Source organism: Ranitomeya variabilis, chromosome 6 (genome assembly GCF_051348905.1).
Source record: "Ranitomeya variabilis isolate aRanVar5 chromosome 6, aRanVar5.hap1, whole genome shotgun sequence".
Taxonomy (NCBI): Eukaryota; Metazoa; Chordata; class Amphibia; order Anura; family Dendrobatidae; genus Ranitomeya; species Ranitomeya variabilis.
The window spans coordinates 583,009,384-583,027,694 of NC_135237.1; the positions used below are offsets into that span (position 1 = coordinate 583,009,384).

At 51.1% G+C, this 18,311-nt stretch overlaps 1 protein-coding gene across 1 annotated transcript in view; it reads left to right on the forward strand.

Moving 5' to 3' along the window:
- Nucleotides 1–741: 741 nt before the first annotated feature.
- The window catches only part of HGH1 (HGH1 cochaperone), a 53,072-nt gene continuing 35,502 nt past the window's right edge, over nt 742–18,311 (forward strand). The window contains exons 1-2 of the mRNA XM_077271601.1: nt 742–1,052; nt 4,588–5,135. Coding sequence (XP_077127716.1) covers nt 999–1,052; nt 4,588–5,135 — 602 coding nt within the window. The 5' untranslated portion in view covers nt 742–998. The remainder of the gene's footprint in view (nt 1,053–4,587; nt 5,136–18,311) is intronic.

The following is an 18,311-nucleotide window of genomic DNA, read 5'->3' on the forward strand; positions in this document are numbered from 1 at the left end:
GACCACAAGAGGGAGCCCAAAAACAGAGTTCACAACACCCCCGATCCCCCCTCAGTGTCCCCGATCCCCCCAGTGTCCTCCAATCCCCCCCTCAGTGTGCCCCGGTCCCCCTCACTGCCCCCCCGATCCCCCCTCAGTGTCCCCCGTTCCTCTTGCTCCCCCCACGGCCACCAGCATCTTCCAGTAAGACAATGACGAGCACATGCGCAGTGACCCCCGAGATCTGCCGACACCCGGCAACAAGAGGAGGTTTTTGCTATTGGTTCATTTTGATCACGGTGATAAACCCTATAACCCTATTATTATTATACTATTATAAATAAACCGCCCCTTTATCACCCCCGACCTGGGGAGCAATAATGACATAAAATCTAGACATTTATTTCCATTTTTTTTAGGAGGGTTAGAGTCGGGCTAGAGTTGGGGTTCCGGGTGGCGGCAGCGAGTGGCTCCTGCTATAACTGTGGAGTCAGCGGTGACCGGGAGCTGTAACTATCTATATATATAATTGTCTAAGGGTTTTTCCGTCTGTCTGTCTGTCCTGGAAATCCCGCGTCTTTGATTGGTCGAGGCCTTCGGGCCTCGACCAATCAGCGACGGGCACAGTCTGCCGCGTATTCTGGAATCATCATTGTCCATATACTACGGGGACATGCATATTCTAGAATACCCGATGCGTTAGAATCGGGCCACAGTCTAGTATATATATATAACTACAGATAGAACCTGTGGGCGGAATCCGCCAGCCGCTGCCTCCATCACTCCTCACTGTGTCATTGTCCCGGTGACTGGCGGCAGCGGTGCTCTGTGCCCGCTTCTTCCTGCAGAGCGGCCATTGTGGCGCCTCACAGGGGGACACGGGACCGGCAGGCCGGACACTACGCACGGGGACTCCACCGGGAACCCAGTGACGTCACCACTCCGCGCCGCCGCGCACACAACTGCGACTGCGCAAAGCCATCCGGCGCACACACAATCTGCTCGGCGGTGATTGGAGGATGGCAGTGACGTCACACACCGGCCGGAAAACAAGTCACGTGTGCGGTACAACAGTAAGTGACCGAGTCCTGAACAACGGCCGCGTCCTGCCCGTGTGTCCCCCCCATTATACATATATATATATCCCCGGAGCCCCCCATTATATATATATATATACCCGGAGCTCCCCCTCCCCCATTATATCCCCGGAGCTCCCCCTCCCCCATTATATCCCCGGAGCTCCCCTCCCCCATTATATCCCCGGAGCTCCCCTCCCCCATTATATCCCCTGTGCTCCCCCCCATTATATCCCCGGAGCCCCCCCCCCCCATTATATCCCCGGAGCTCCCCTCCCCCATTATATCCCCGGAGCTCCCCCCTCCCCCATTATATCCCCTGTGCTCCCCCCCATTATATCCCCGGAGCCCCCCATTATATATATATATATATACCCGGAGCTCCCCCTCCCCCATTATATCCCCGGAGCTCCCCTCCCCCATTATATCCCCGGAGCTCCCCTCCCCCATTATATCCCCTGTGCTCCCCCCCATTATATCCCCGGAGCTCCCCCCCCCCCCATTATATCCCCGGAGCTCCCCCTCCCCCATTATATCCCCGGAGCTCCCCCCCATTATATCCCCGGAGCTCCCCCTCCCCCATTATATCCCCGGAGCTCCCCCCCATTATATCCCCGGAGCTCCCCCTCCCCCATTATATCCCCGGAGCTCCCCCTCCCCCATTATATCCCCGGAGCTCCCCCTCCCCCATTATATCCCCGGAGCTCCCCCCCATTATATCCCCGGAGCTCCCCCTCCCCCATTATATCCCCGGAGCTCCCCCCCATTATATCCCCGGAGCTCCCCCTCCCCCATTATATCCCCGGAGCTCCCCCTCCCCCATTATATCCCCGGAGCTCCCCCTCCCCCATTATATCCCCGGAGCTCCCCCCCATTATATCCCCGGAGCTCCCCCTCCCCCATTATATCCCCGGAGCTCCCCCTCCCCCATTATATCCCCGGAGCTCCCCCTCCCCCATTATATCCCCGGAGCTCCCCCCCCATTATATCCCCGGAGCTCCCCCTCCCCCATTATATCGCCGGTGCTCCCCCCCCATTATATCCCCGGAGCTCCCCCTCCCCCATTATATCCCCGGAGCTCCCCCCCATTATATCCCCGGAGCTCCCCCTCCCCCATTATATCCCCGGTGCTCCCCCCCATTATATCCCCGGTGCTCCCCCCCCCCATTATATCCCCGGTGCTTCCCCCCCATTATATCCCCGGAGCTCCCCCCTCCCCCATTATATCCCCGGAGCTCCCCCTCCCCCATTATATCCCCGGAGCTCCCCCCCATTATATCCCCGGAGCTCCCCCTCCCCCATTATATCCCCGGTGCTCCCCCCCATTATATCCCCGGAGCTCCCCCTCCCCCATTATATCCCCGGTGCTTCCCCCCCATTATATCCCCGGAGCTCCCCCCTCCCCCATTATATCCCCGGAGCTCCCCCTCCCCCATTATATCCCCGGAGCTCCCCCCCCCCCTATTATATCCCCGGAGCTCCCCCTCCCCCATTATATCCCCGGAGCTCCCCTCCCCCATTATATCCCCGGAGCTCCCCTCCCCCATTATATCCCCGGAGCTCCCCTCCCCCATTATATCCCCTGTGCTCCCCCCCATTATATCCCCGGAGCCCCCCTCCCCCATTATATTCCCGGTGCTCCCCCCCATTATATCCCCGGAGCTCCCCCTCCCCCATTATATCCCCGGAGCCCCCCCTCCCCCATTATATCCCCGGAGCCCCCCCTCCCCCATTATATCCCCGGAGCCCCCCTCCCCCATTATATCCCCGGAGCTCCCCTCCCCCATTATATCCCCGGAGCTCCCCCTCCCCCATTATATCCCCAGAGCTCCCCCTCCCCCATTATATCCCCGGAGCTCCCCCTCCCCCATTATATCCCCGGAGCTTCCCTCCATTATATCCCCTGTGCTCCCCCCCCCATTATATCCCCGGAGCCCCCCTCCCCCATTATATCCCCGGAGCCCCCCTCCCCCATTATATCCCCGGAGCTCCCCTCCCCCATTATATCCCCGGAGCTCCCCCTCCCCCATTATATCCCCGGAGCTCCCCCTCCCCCATTATATCCCCGGAGCTCCCCCTCCCCCATTATATCCCCGGAGCTCCCCTCCCCCATTATATCCCCGGAGCTCCCCCCATTATATCCCCGGAGCTCCCCCTCCCCCATTATATCCCCGGTGCTCCCCCCCCATTATATCCCCGGAGCTCCCCCTCCCCCATTATATCCCCGGAGCTCCCCCTCCCCCATTATATCCCCGGAGCTCCCCTCCCCCATTATATCCCCGGAGCTCCCCCTCCCCCATTATATCCCCGGAGCTCCCCCCCATTATATCCCCGGAGCTCCCCCTCCCCCATTATATCGCCGGTGCTCCCCCCCCATTATATCCCCGGAGCTCCCCCTCCCCCATTATATCCCCGGAGCTCCCCCCCATTATATCCCCGGAGCTCCCCCTCCCCCATTATATCCCCGGTGCTCCCCCCCCCCATTATATCCCCGGTGCTTCCCCCCATTATATCCCCGGAGCTACCCCTCCCCCATTATATCCCCGGTGCTTCCCCCCATTATATCCCTGGAGCTCCCCCCTCCCCCATTATATCCCCGCAGCCCCCCCTCCCCCATTATATCCCCGGTGCTCCCCCATTATATCCCCGGTGCTCCCCCCCCATTATATCCCCGGAGCTCCCCCATTATATCCCCGGAGCTCCCCCTCCCCCATTATATCCCCGGAGCTCCCCTCCCCCATTATATCCCCGGAGCTCCCCCTCCCCCATTATATCCCCGGAGCTCCCCCCCATTATATCCCCGGAGCTCCCCCTCCCCCATTATATCGCCGGTGCTCCCCCCCCCATTATATCCCGGGAGCTCCCCCTCCCCCATTATATCCCCGGAGCTCCCCCCCATTATATCCCCGGAGCTCCCCCTCCCCCATTATATCCCCGGTGCTCCCCCCCATTATATCCCCGGTGCTCCCCCCCCCCATTATATCCCCGGTGCTTCCCCCCATTATATCCCCGGAGCTCCCCCTCCCCCATTATATCCCCGGTGCTTCCCCCCATTATATCCCCGGAGCTCCCCCCTCCCCCATTATATCCCCGGAGCTCCCCCTCCCCCATTATATCCCCGGTGCTTCCCCCCATTATATCCCTGGAGCTCCCCCCTCCCCCATTATATCCCCGCAGCCCCCCCTCCCCCATTATATCCCCGGTGCTCCCCCATTATATCCCCGGTGCTCCCCCCCCATTATATCCCCGGAGCTCCCCCTCCCCCATTATATCCCCGGAGCTCCCCCTCCCCCATTATATCCCCGGAGCTCCCCCTCCCCCATTATATCCCCGGAGCTCCCCCTCCTCCATTATATCCCCGGTGCTTCCCCCCATTATATCCCCGGAGCTCCCCCTCCCCCATTATATCCCCGGAGCTCCCCCTCCCCCCATTATATCCCCGGAGCTCCCCCATTATATCCCCGGAGCTCCCCCTATCCCTACATCCTCCGCCTGTCGCGCTCGCTCACCGCTCCTCCGTCTCCTCCGGCAGGTTGCTGCGCAGTCTATGGATCCGGCGCTCTGCTCTGAGTTCTTGGCCTTCCTGAGGCCGGGCACGCGGGCGGACGTGAAGAGCCAGGCCCTGGAGTATGTGCTGGGTGTAAGTGCTACACCCGAGGGTAGGCGGAGCCTGTGTGAGCTGCCGGGATTGGTGCGTGCCGTGCTGGATGTGACCTCTGACCCCTCACCGCCACTGATCCAGGACTCTTACCACATACTGGTGAATCTGACCTCTGACCCCTGCACTCACCGCTTCTTGCTGGAGATCCCCCCTCTGCTCCCTGCTCTGGCGGAGCGGCTGACGGACCCTCACTACGTGTATGCGGACCCTGTGTGCACCGTGCTGTGTAACCTGAGCCGCGAGGAGGCGTCCTGCCGCGCCGTCATCACCTCGCTGACCGATCGGGGTCTGAACAAACTACTGGAGATGATCTGCAGCCCCCACTACAACGCAGCCGCGGCCCTCCACTACCTGGGGCCCCTGATGTGCAACCTGACGCAGCTGCCCGAGGGCCGCAGCTTTATACTGGACCGGAGCAGGTGAGCGCTGCTGTGCACCCGAAGCCCCCCGCCGGGTAATGTGTACCCCTCATATGTGACATCCCGGGGGTCCTCCCCACTGTCATGTATCACCGTCCAGTATGTGTATATGTACATGTATGACCCGGTCACCGGCCAGTATGTGTATATGTACATGTATGACCCGGTCACCTGCCAGTATCTGTATATGTACATGTATGACCCGGTCACCGGCCAGTATGTGTATATGTACATGTATGACCCGGTCACCGGCCAGTATGTGTATATGTACATGTATGACCCAGTCACCGGCCAGTATGTGTATATGTACATGTATGACCCGGTCACCGGCCAGTATGTGTATATGTACATGTATGACCCGGTCACCGGCCAGGATGTGTATATGTACATGTATGACCCGGTCACCGGCCAGTATGTGTATATGTACATGTATGACCCGGTCACCGGCCAGTATGTGTATATGTACATGTATGACCCGGTCACCGGCCAGTATGTGTATATGTACATGTATGACCCGGTCACCGGCCAGTATGTGTATATGTACATGTATGACCCGGTCACCTGCCAGTATCTGTATATGTACATGTATGACCCGGTCACCGGCCAGTATGTGTATATGTACATGTATGACCCGGTCACCGGCCAGTATGTGTATATGTACATGTATGACCCGGTCACCGGCCAGTATGTGTATATGTACATGTATGACCCGGTCACCGGCCAGTATCTGTATATGTACATGTATGACCCGGTCACCGGCCAGTATCTGTATATGTACATGTATGACTCGGTCACCGGCCAGTATGTGTATGTGTATATGTACATGTATGACCCAGTCACCGGCCAGTATGTGTATATGTACATGTATGACCCGGTCACCGACCAGTATGTGTATATGTACATGTATGATCCGGTCACCAGCCAGTATGTGTATATGTACATGTATGACCCGGTCACCGGCCAGTATGTGTATATGTACATGTATGACCCGGTCACCGGCCAGTATGTGTATATGTACATGTATGACCCGGTCACCGGCCAGTATGTGTATATGTACATGTATGACCCGGTCACCGGCCAGTATGTGTATATGTACATGTATGACCCGGTCACCGGCCTGTATATGTACATGTATGACCCAGTCACCGGCCAGTATGTGTATATGTACATGTATGACCCGGTCACCGGCCAGTATGTGTATATGTACATGTATGACCCGGTCACCGGCCAGTATGTGTATATGTACATGTATGACCCGGTCACCGGCCAGTATGTGTATATGTACATGTATGACCCGGTCACCGGCCAGTATGTGTATATGTACATGTATGACCCGGTCACCGGCCAGTATGTGTATATGTACATGTATGACCCGGTCACCGGCCTGTATATGTACATGTATGACCCGGTCACCAGCCAGTATGTGTATATGTACATGTATGACCCGGTCACCGGCCAGTATGTGTATATGTACATGTATGACCCGGTCACCGGCCAGTATATGTACATGTATGACCCGGTCACCGGCCAGTATGTGTATATGTACATGTATGACCCGGTCACTGGCCAGTATCTGTATATGTACATGTATGACCCGGTCACCGGCCAGTATGTGTATATGTACATGTATGACCCGGTCACCGGCCAGTATGTGTATATGTACATGTATGACCCGGTCACCGGCCTGTATATGTACATGTATGACCCAGTCACCGGCCAGTATGTGTATATGTACATGTATGACCCGGTCACCGGCCAGTATGTGTATATGTACATGTATGACCCGGTCACCGGCCAGTATGTGTATATGTACATGTATGACCCGGTCACCGGCCAGTATGTGTATATGTACATGTATGACCCGGTCACCGGCCAGTATGTGTATATGTACATGTATGACCCGGTCACCGGCCAGTATGTGTATATGTACATGTATGACCCGGTCACCGGCCTGTATATGTACATGTATGACCCGGTCACCAGCCAGTATGTGTATATGTACATGTATGACCCGGTCACCGGCCAGTATGTGTATATGTACATGTATGACCCGGTCACCGGCCAGTATATGTACATGTATGACCCGGTCACCGGCCAGTATGTGTATATGTACATGTATGACCCGGTCACTGGCCAGTATCTGTATATGTACATGTATGACCCGGTCACTGGCCAGTATCTGTATATGTACATGTATGACCCGGTCACCGGCCAGTATATGTACATGTATGACCCGGTCACCGGCCAGTATGTGTATATGTACATGTATGACCCGGTAACTGGCCAGTATCTGTATATGTACATGTATGACCCGGTCACCGGCCAGTATATGTACATGTATGACCCGGTCACCGGCCAGTATGTGTATATGTACATGTATGACCCGGTCACCGGCCAGTATGTGTATATGTACATGTATGACCCGGTCACCGGCCAGTATATGTACATGTATAACCCGGTCACCGGCCAGTATGTGTATATGTACATGTATGACCCGGTCACCGGCCAGTGTGTGTATATGTACATGTATGACCCGGTCACCGGCCAGTATGTGTATATGTACATGTATGACCCGGTCACCGGCCAGTATGTGTATATGTACATGTATGATCCGGTCACCGGCCAGTATCTGTATATGTACATGTATGACCCGGTCACCGGCCAGTATATGTACATGTATGACCCGGTCACCGGCCAGTATGTGTATATGTACATGTATGATCCGATCACCGGCCAGTATCTGTATATGTACATGTATGACCCGGTCACCGGCCAGTATCTGTATATGTACATGTATGACCCGGTCACCGGCCAGTGTCTGTATATGTACATGTATGACCCGGTCACCGGCCAGTATCTGTATATGTACATGTATGACCTGGTCACCGGCCAGTATCTGTATATGTACATGTATGACCCGGTCACCGGCCAGTATCTGTATATGTACATGTATGACCCGGTCACCGGCCAGTATCTGTATATGTACATGTATGACCCGGTCACCGGCCAGTATGTGTATATGTACATGTATGACCCGGTCACCGGCCAGTATCTGTATATGTACATGTATGACCCGGTCACCGGCCAGTGTCTGTATATGTACATGTATGACCCGGTCACCGGCCAGTATCTGTATATGTACATGTATGACCTGGTCACCGGCCAGTATCTGTATATGTACATGTATGACCCGGTCACCGGCCAGTATCTGTATATGTACATGTATGACCCGGTCACCGGCCAGTATCTGTATATGTACATGTATGACCCGGTCACCGGCCAGTATGTGTATATGTACATGTATGACCCGGTAACTGGCCAGTATCTGTATATGTACATGTATGACCCGGTCACCGGCCAGTATATGTACATGTATGACCCGGTCACCGGCCAGTATGTGTATATGTACATGTATGACCCGGTCACCGGCCAGTATGTGTATATGTACATGTATGATCCGGTCACTAGCCAGTATGTGTATATGTACATGTATGACCCGGTCACCGGCCAGTGTCTGTATATGTACATGTATGACCCGGTCACCGGCCAGTGTGTGTATATGTACATGTATGACCCGGTCACCGGCCAGTATGTGTATATGTACATGTATGACCCGGTCACCGGCCAGTATGTGTATATGTACATGTATGACCCGGTCACCGGCCAGTATGTGTATATGTACATGTATGACCCGGTCACCGGCCAGTATGTGTATATGTACATGTATGACCCGGTCACCGGCCAGTATGTGTATGACCCGGTCACCGGCCAGTATCTGTTATTGTACATGTATGACCCGGTCACCGGACAGTATCTGTATATGTACATGTATGACCCGGTCACCAGCCAGTATGTGTATGACCCGGTCACCGGCCAGTATGTGTATATGTACATGTATGACCCGGTCACCGGCCTGTATATGTATGACCCGGTCACCGGCCAGTATGTGTATATGTACATGTATGATCCGGTCACCGGCCAGTATGTGTATATGTACATGTATGATCCGGTCACCGGCCAGTATGTGTATATGTACATGTATGACCCGGTCACCGGCCAGTATGTGTATATGTACAGGTATGACCCGGTCACCGGCCAGTATCTGTATATGTACATGTATGATCCGGTCACCGGCCAGTATGTGTATATGTACATGTATGACCCGGTCACCGGCCAGTATGTGTATATGTACAGGTATGACCCGGTAACCGGCCAGTGTGTGTATATGTACATGTATGACCCGGTCACCGGCCAGTGTGTGTATATGTACATGTATGACCCGGTCACCGGCCAGTGTGTGTATATGTACATGTATGACCCGGTCACCGGCCAGTGTGTGTATATGTACATGTATGACCCGGTCACCGGCCAGTATCTGTATATGTACATGTATGACCCGGGCACCGGCCAGTATCTGTATATGTACATGTATGACCCGGTCACCAGCCAGGATGTGTATATGTACATGTATGACCCGGTCACCAGCCAGGATGTGTATATGTACATGTATGACCCAGTCACCGGCCTGTTATGAACTGGTGGTTTAGGAGCAACATGGGACGTGCTCTGGAGGAGGTGGTACCTGTACTGACCGCAGTTCCTGAGCTTAACACAACACTAGAAGTAGCCGTGGGATGTTCCTGTCACTTCCTAGACACCTCGTCACAGCCGGAGGACTAGCTACCCCTAAAGATAGAAACAGGAAAGCTATCTTGCCTCAGAGAAAATTCCCAAAGGACAGACAGCCCCCCACAAATATTGACTGTGAGTGGAGAGGGAAATGACATACACAGAATGAAACTAGGATGTAGCAAAGGAGGCCAGTCTAGCTAGATAGATAGAACAGGACAGAATACTGTGCGGTCAGTATAAAAATACTAGAAAAATCCACCACAGAGTTTTACAAAAATCTCCACACCTGACTAAAGGTGCTAAATCCAAGGAGCAGCAGTACCACTTAAAACCACCGGAGGGAGCCCAAGAGCGGAAATCACAACAGTACCCCCCCCCCCCCCCCCCCCCTTGAGGAGGGGTCACCGAACCCTCACCAGAGCCCCCAGGCCGATCAGGACGAGCCAAGTGAAAGGCACAAACCAAATCGGCGGCATGGACATCGGAGGCAACAACCCAAGAATTATCCTCCTGGCCATAACCCTTCCACTTGACAAGATACTGAAGCCTCCGCCTCGAAAAACAAGAATCCAAAATTTTCTCCACCACATATTCCAACTCCCCCTCAACCAACACCGGGGCAGGAAGATCAACCGACGGAACAACGGGCACCACATATCTCCGCAACAAAGATCTATGAAAAACATTATGGATGGCAAAAGAGCCTGGAAGGGCCAACACACCGACGGCGGTTAGCAAAACGTTGAGCCTTTTCCTGAAACAACGTCAAATTGTCTACCACATGAGTCCAAATCTGCTGTAACCTGTCCACCACAGAATCCACACCAGGACAATCAGAAGGCTCAACCTGCCCTGAAGAAAAACGAGGATGAAAACCAAAATTACAAAAGAAAGGCGAAACCAATGTAGCCGAACTAGCCCGATTATTAAGGGCAAACTTGGCCAACGGCAAGAAAGCCACCCAATCATCCTGATCAGCAGACACAAAGCATCTCAAATAGGTTTCCAAGGTCTGATTAGTTCGCTCAGTTTGGCCATTTGTCTGAGGATGGAACGCCGAAGAAAAAGACAAATCAATGCCCATCCTAGCACAAAAGGCCCGCCAAAACCTAGAAACAAACTGGGAACCTCTGTCAGACACAATATTCTCCGGAATGCCATGCAAATGAACCACATGCTGAAAAAACAATGGAACCAAATCAGAGGAGGAAGGCAGTTTAGGCAAAGGTACCAAATGGGCCAGTTTAGAGAACCGGTCACAAACCACCCAGATAACAGACATCTTCTGGGAAACAGGAAGATCCGAAATAAAATCCATGGAAATATGCGTCCAGGGCCTCTCAGGGACTGGCAAAGGCAAAAGCAACCCACTAGCGCGGGAAAAGCAAGGCTTGGCCCGGGCGCAAGTCCCACAGGACTGCACAAAAGAACGCACATCCCGCGACAAGGAAGGCCACCAAAAGGACCTAGCAACTAAATCTCTGGTACCAAAAATCCCAGGATGACCAGCCAACACTGAACAATGAACCTCAGAAATTACCTTACTAGTCCATCTATCAGGAACAAACCGCTTCCCCACTGGACAGCGGTTAGGTTTATCAGCCTGAAATTCCTGAAGCACCCGCCGCAAATCAGGGGAGATGGCAGAAAGAATCACTGCTTCTTTAAGAATGCCAACCGGCTCAAGGACTCCAGGAGAATCAGGCAAAAAACTCCTAGAGAGGGCATCAGCCTTAACATTCTTAGATCCCGGAAGATACGAGACCACAAAATCAAAACGGGAGGAAAACAGGGACCATCGAGCCTGTCTAGGATTCAGCCGCTTGGCCGACTCGAGGTAAATCAGATTCTTATGATCGGTCAAGACCACAACGCGGTGCTTGGCTCCCTCAAGCCAATGTCGCCACTCCTCAAATGCCCACTTCATAGCCAACAACTCCCGATTGCCAACGTCATAATTGCGCTCCGCAGGCGAAAACTTTCTGGAAAAAAAGGCACACGGTTTCATCAAAGAACCATCAGAATTCCTCTGAGACAAAACGGCCCCTGCCCCAATCTCAGAAGCGTCAACCTCAACCTGAAAAGGAAGAGAAACATCCGGCTGACGCAACACAGGGGCAGAAGTAAATCAGCGTTTAAGCTCCTGAAAGGCCTCAACAGCCGCAGAGGGCCAATTTGTCACATCAGCACCTTTCTTCGTCAAATCGGTCAGGGGCTTAACCACACTGGAAAAGTTGGCAATGAAACGGCGATAAAAATTAGCAAAGCCCAAAAATTTCTGAAGACTCTTCACCGATGTGGGTTGAATCCAGTCATGAATGGCTTGGACCTTAACAGGATCCATTTCTATAGACGAAGGAGAAAAAATAAACCCCAAAAAAGAGACCTTCTGAACTCCAAATAGGCACTTAGACCCCTTCACAAATAAAGCATTATCACGAAGGATCTGGAATACCATCCTGACCTGCTTCACATGAGACTCCCAATCATTGGAAAAAATCAAAATATCATCCAAATACACAATCAAGAATTTATCAAGATAATTGCGGAAAATATCATGCATGAAGTACTGAAATACAGAAGGAGCATTAGAGAACCCGAATGGCATCACAAGGTATTCAAAATGGCCTTCGGGCGTATTAAATGCAGTTTTCCATTCGTCACCCTGTTTAATATGAACAAGATTATATGCCCCTCGAAGGTCAATCTTAGTAAACCAACTAGCCCCCTTAATCTTAGCAAACAAATTAGAAAGCAAAGGCAAAGGGTATTGTAATTTGACCGTGATCATATTCAGAAGGCGATAATCAATACAGGGTCTCAAGGAGCCATCCTTCTTGGCAACAAAAAAGAATCCCGCTCCCATTGGTGACGAAGACGGCCGAATATGCCCCTTCTCCAAAGACTCCTTGACATAACTCCGCATGGCTGCATGTTCTGGCACAGACAGATTGAAAAGTCGGCCCTTAGGGAACTTACAGCCAGGAATCAAGTCAATAGCACAATCACAGTCCCTATGTGGAGGAAGGGAGCTGGACTTGGGCTCATCAAATACATCCTGGAAATCCGACAAAAACTCAGGGACTTCAGAAGAGGGGGAAGAGGAAATAGACATAAAAGGAACGTCACAATGTACCCCCTGACAACCCCAACTAGTCACAGACATAGATTTCCAATCCAGCACCAGATTGTGTACCTGCAACCATGGAAAACCCAGCACAATAGCATCATGCAAATTATGCAACACCAGAAAGCGACAATCCTCCCGATGGGCTGGAGCCATGTACATGGTCAACTGTGTCCAGTACTGAGGTTTATTCTTGGCCAATGGTGTAGCATCAATGCCCCTTAAAGGAATAGGGCTCTGCAAAGGCTGCAAGGAAAAACCACAGCGCCTGGCGAATTCCAAGTCCATTAAGTTCAGGACAGCGCCTGAATCCACAAATGCCATGACAGAAAAGGACGATAATGAGCAAATCAGGGTCACAGATAAGAGAAATTTAGGCTGTACAGTACTGATGGTAACAGACCTAGCGACCCTCTTAATACGCTTAGGGCAATCAGAAATAACATGAGCAGAATCACCACAGTAAAACCACAGCCCATTCTAACGTCTGAATCCCTGTCATTCCGCTCTAGACACAATCCTATCACACTGCATAGGCTCAGGACTCCGCTCAGATGACACTGCCATATGGTGCACCACTTTGCGCTTGCGCAGGCGCAGATCAATCTGAATGGCTAGAGACATAGATTCGCTCAAACCAGCAGGCGTGGGGAACCGCACCATAACATCTTTAAGGGCTTCAGAAAGACCCTTTCTGAAAATTGCTGCCAGAGCGTTCTCATTCCATTTAGTGACCACAGACCATTTTCTAAATTTCTGGCAGTATAATTCTGCCGCTTCCTGACCCTGACATAGGGCCAACAAGGTTTTTTCTGCATGATCCACAGAATTAGGTTCGTCATACAATAATCCGAGCGCTTGAAAAAATGCGTCTACATTAAGCAATGCCGGATCCCCTGATTCAAGGAAGAATGCCCAGTCCTGAGGGTCACCACGCATCAGAGAGATGACGATTTTAACCTGCTGAATGGGATCACTAGAGGAACAGGGTTTCAGAGCAAAAAACAATTTGCAGTTATTTTTAAAGTTCAAAAAGTTGGATCTGTCCCCAAAAAACAAATCAGGAGTTGGAATTCTAGGCTCTAAAGCCGGAGTCTGGACAACATAATCTTGGATACTCTGTACCCTTGCAGCAAGTTGATCCACACGAGAAAACAAACCCTGAACATCCATGCCAGCGCCAAAATCCTGAACCACCCAGAGATTAAAAGGAAAAAAAAGACAAAACGGACTGCAAAAAAAAAAATGGCTCAGAATTTTTTTTTCCTTCTTTTGAGATGCATTTAATTCATTTTCGGCCAGTTGTACTGTTATGAACTGGTGGTTTAGGAGCAACATGGGACGTGCTCTGGAGGAGGTGGTACCTGTACTGACCGCAGTTCCTGAGCTTAACACAACACTAGAAGTAGCCGTGGGATGTTCCTGTCACTCCCTAGACACCTCGTCACAGCCGAAGGACTAATTACCCCTAAAAATAGAAACAGGAAAGCTATCTTGCCTCAGAGAAAATTCCCAAAGGACAGACAGCCCCCACAAATATTGACTGTGAGTAGAGAGGGAAATGACATACACAGAATGAAACTAGGATGTAGCAAAGGAGGCCAATCTAACTAGATAGATAGGACAGGACAGAATACTGTGCGGTCAGTATTAAAATACTAGAAAAATCCACCACAGAGTTTTACAAAAATCTCCACACCTGACTAAAGGTGTGGAGGGTAAATCTGCTTTCCAGAGGTTCCAGCTTAAAGAATAAATCCATACTGACAAGCTGGACAAGAAAAAACATAGAATGTGCTGAACGATTAAGTCCACAATATGTGGACAGCAAAAGAACAAGCAAGGACTTATCTTTGCTGAACTGGTCAGAATACCAGGGAAATCCAAGCAGAGATGTGAATCCAACCAGGAACCATTGACAACTGGCACTGGCTGAAGGATAGAGCCAGGCTATATAGCCGAGCCAGAATAGACGATCAGTGGAAGCAGCTGCTGACTGTTAAATCCAAGGAGCAGCAGTACCACTTAAAACCACCGGAGGGAGCCCAAGAGCAGAACTCACAAAAGTGCCACTTACAACCACCGGAGGGGAGCCCAAGAGCGGAAATCACAACACCCGCCAGTATGTGTATATGTACATGTATGATCCGGTCACCGGCCAGTATGTGTATATGTACATGTATGACCCTGTCACCGGCCAGTATATGTACATGTATGATCCAGTCACCGGCCAGTATGTGTATATGTACATGTATGACCCGGTCACAGGCCAGTATACAGTGCCTACAAGTAGTATTCAACCCCCTGCAGATTTAGCAGGTTTGCACATTTGGAGTTAACTTGGCATTGTGACATTTGGACTGTAGATCAGCCTGGAAGTGTGAAATGCACTGCAGCAAAAAAGAATGTTATTTCTTTGTTTATTTTTTTTTTTTAAATTGTGAAAAGTTTTTTCAGAGGGTCATTTATTATTTAACCCCTCAACCCCCCAGAATTCTGTTTGGTTCCCCTAAAGTATTAAGAAGTAGTTCAGGCACAAAGAACAATGAGCTTCACATGTTTGGATTAATTATCTCTTTTTCCAGCCTTTTCTGACTATTTAAGACCCTCCCCAAACTTGTGAACAGCACTCATACATGGTCAACATGGGAAAGACAAAGGAGCATTCCAAGGCCATCAGAGACAAGATCGTGGAGGGTCACAAGGCTGGCAAGGGGTACAAAACCCTTTCCAAGGAGTTGGGCCTACCTGTCTCCACTGTTGGGAGCATCATCCGGAAGTGGAAGGCTTATGGAACTACTGTTAGCCTTCCACGGCCTGGAGAGCCTTTGAAAGTTTCCTCCCGTGCCGAGGCCAGGCTTGTCCGAAGAGTCAAGGCTAACCCAAGGACAACAAGGAAGGAGCTCCGGGAAGATCTCATGGCAGTGGGGACATTGGTTTCAGTCAATACCATAAGTAACGTACTCCACCGCAATGGTCTCCGTTCCAGACGAGCCCGTAAGGTACTTTTACTTTCAAAGATTCATGTCAAGGCTCGTCTACAGTTTGCTCATGATCACTTGGAGGACTCTGAGACTGACTGGTTCAAGGTTCTCTGGTCTGATGAGACCAAGATCGAGATCTTTGGTGCCAACCACACACGTGACGTTTGGAGACTGGATGGCACTGCATACAACCCCAAGAATACCATCCATACAGTCAAGCATGGTGGTGGCAGCATCATGCTGTGGGGCTGTTTCTCAGCCAAGGGGCCTGGCCATCTGGTCCGCATCCATGGGAAGATGGTTAGCACGGCCTACCTGGAGATTTTGGCCAAGAACCTCCGCTCCTCCATCAAGGATCTTAAGATGGGTCGTCATTTCATCTTCCAACAAGACAACGACCCAAAGCACACAGCCAAGAAAACCAAGGCCTGGTTCAAGAGGCAAAAAATCAAGGTGTTGCAGTGGCCTAGTCAGTCTCCTGACCTTAACCCAATTGAAAACTTGTGGAAGGAGCTCAAGATTAAAGTCCACATGAGACACCCAAAGAACCTAGATAACTTGGAGAAGATCTGCATGGGGGAGTGGGCCAAGATAACTCCAGAGACCTGTGCCGGCCTGATCAGGTCTTATAAAAGACGATTATTAGCTGTAATTGCAAACAAAGGTTATTCCACAAAATATTAAACCTAGGGGTTGAATAATAATTGACCCACACTTTTATGTTTAAAATTTATAAAAATTTAACTGAGCAACAAAACTTTTTGGTTTGTAAGATTTATGCATCTGTTAATAAATCCTGCTCTTGTTTGAAGTTTGAAGGCTCTAACTTATTTGCATCTTATTAAACCTGCTAAATCTGCAGGGGGTTGAATACTACTTGTAGGCATTATATATATATGTACATGTATGACCCGGTCACCGGCCAGTATGTGTATATGTACATGTATGATCCGGTCACCAACCAGTATCTGTATATGTCCATGCATGACCCGGTCACTGGCCAGTATGTGTATATGTACATGTATGACCCGGTCACCGGCCAGTATATGTACATGTATGACCCGGTCACCGGCCAGTATGTTTACATGTATATGTATGACCTTGTCACCGGCCAGTATGTGTATATGTATATGTATGACCCCGTCACCGGCCAGTATGTGTATATGCACATGTATGACCCGGTCACCAGCCAGTATGTGTATATGTACATGTATGACCCGGTCACCGGCCAGTATCTGTACATGTATGACCCGGTCACAGGCGAGTATGTGTATATGTACATGTATGACCCGGTCACCGACCAGTATGTGTATATGTACATGTATGACCCGGTCACCAGCCAGTATATGTACATGTATGACCCGGTCACCGACCAGTATTTGTATATGTACATGTATGACCCGGTCACCGGCCAGTATGTGTATATGTACATGTATGACCCGGTCACCGACCAGTATGTGTATATGTACATGTATGACCCGGTCACCGGCCAGTATGTGTATATGTACATGTATGACCCGGTCACTGGCCAGTATGTGTATATGTACATGTATGACCCGGTCACCGGCCAGTATGTGTATATGTACATGTATGACCCGGTCACCGGCCAGTATGTGTATGTGTACATGTATGACCCGGTCACCAGCCAGTATGTGTATATGTACATGTATGACCCGGTCACCGGCCAGTATATGTACATGTATGACCCGGTCACCGGCCAGTATGTGTATGTGTACATGTATGACCCGGTCACCGGCCAGTATGTGTATATGTACATGTATGACCCGGTCACCGGCCAGTATATGTACATGTATGACCCGGTCACCGGCCAGTATGTGTATATGTACATGTATGATCTGGTCACCGGCCAGTATGTGTATATGTACATGTATGATCTGGTCACCGGCCAGTATGTGTATATGTACATGTATGACCCGGTCACCGGCCAGTATGTGTATATGTACATGTATGATCCGATCACCGGCCAGTATGTGTATATGTACATGTATGACCCGGTCACCGGCCAGTATATGTACATGTATGATCCGATCACCGGCCAGTATGTGTATATGTACATGTATGACCCGGTCACCGGCCAGTATATGTACATGTATGACCCGGTCACCGGCCAGTATGTGTATATGTACATGTATGATCTGGTCACCGGCCAGTATGTGTATATGTACATGTATGATCTGGTCACCGGCCAGTATGTGTATATGTACATGTATGATCTGGTCACCGGCCAGTATGTGTATATGTATGACCCGGTCACCGGCCAGTATGTGTATATGTACATGTATGATCTGGTCACCGGCCAGTATGTGTATATGTACATGTATGACCCGGTCACCGGCCAGTATGTGTATATGTACATGTATGACCCGGTCACCGGCCAGTATGTGTATATGTACATGTGTGACCCGGTCACCG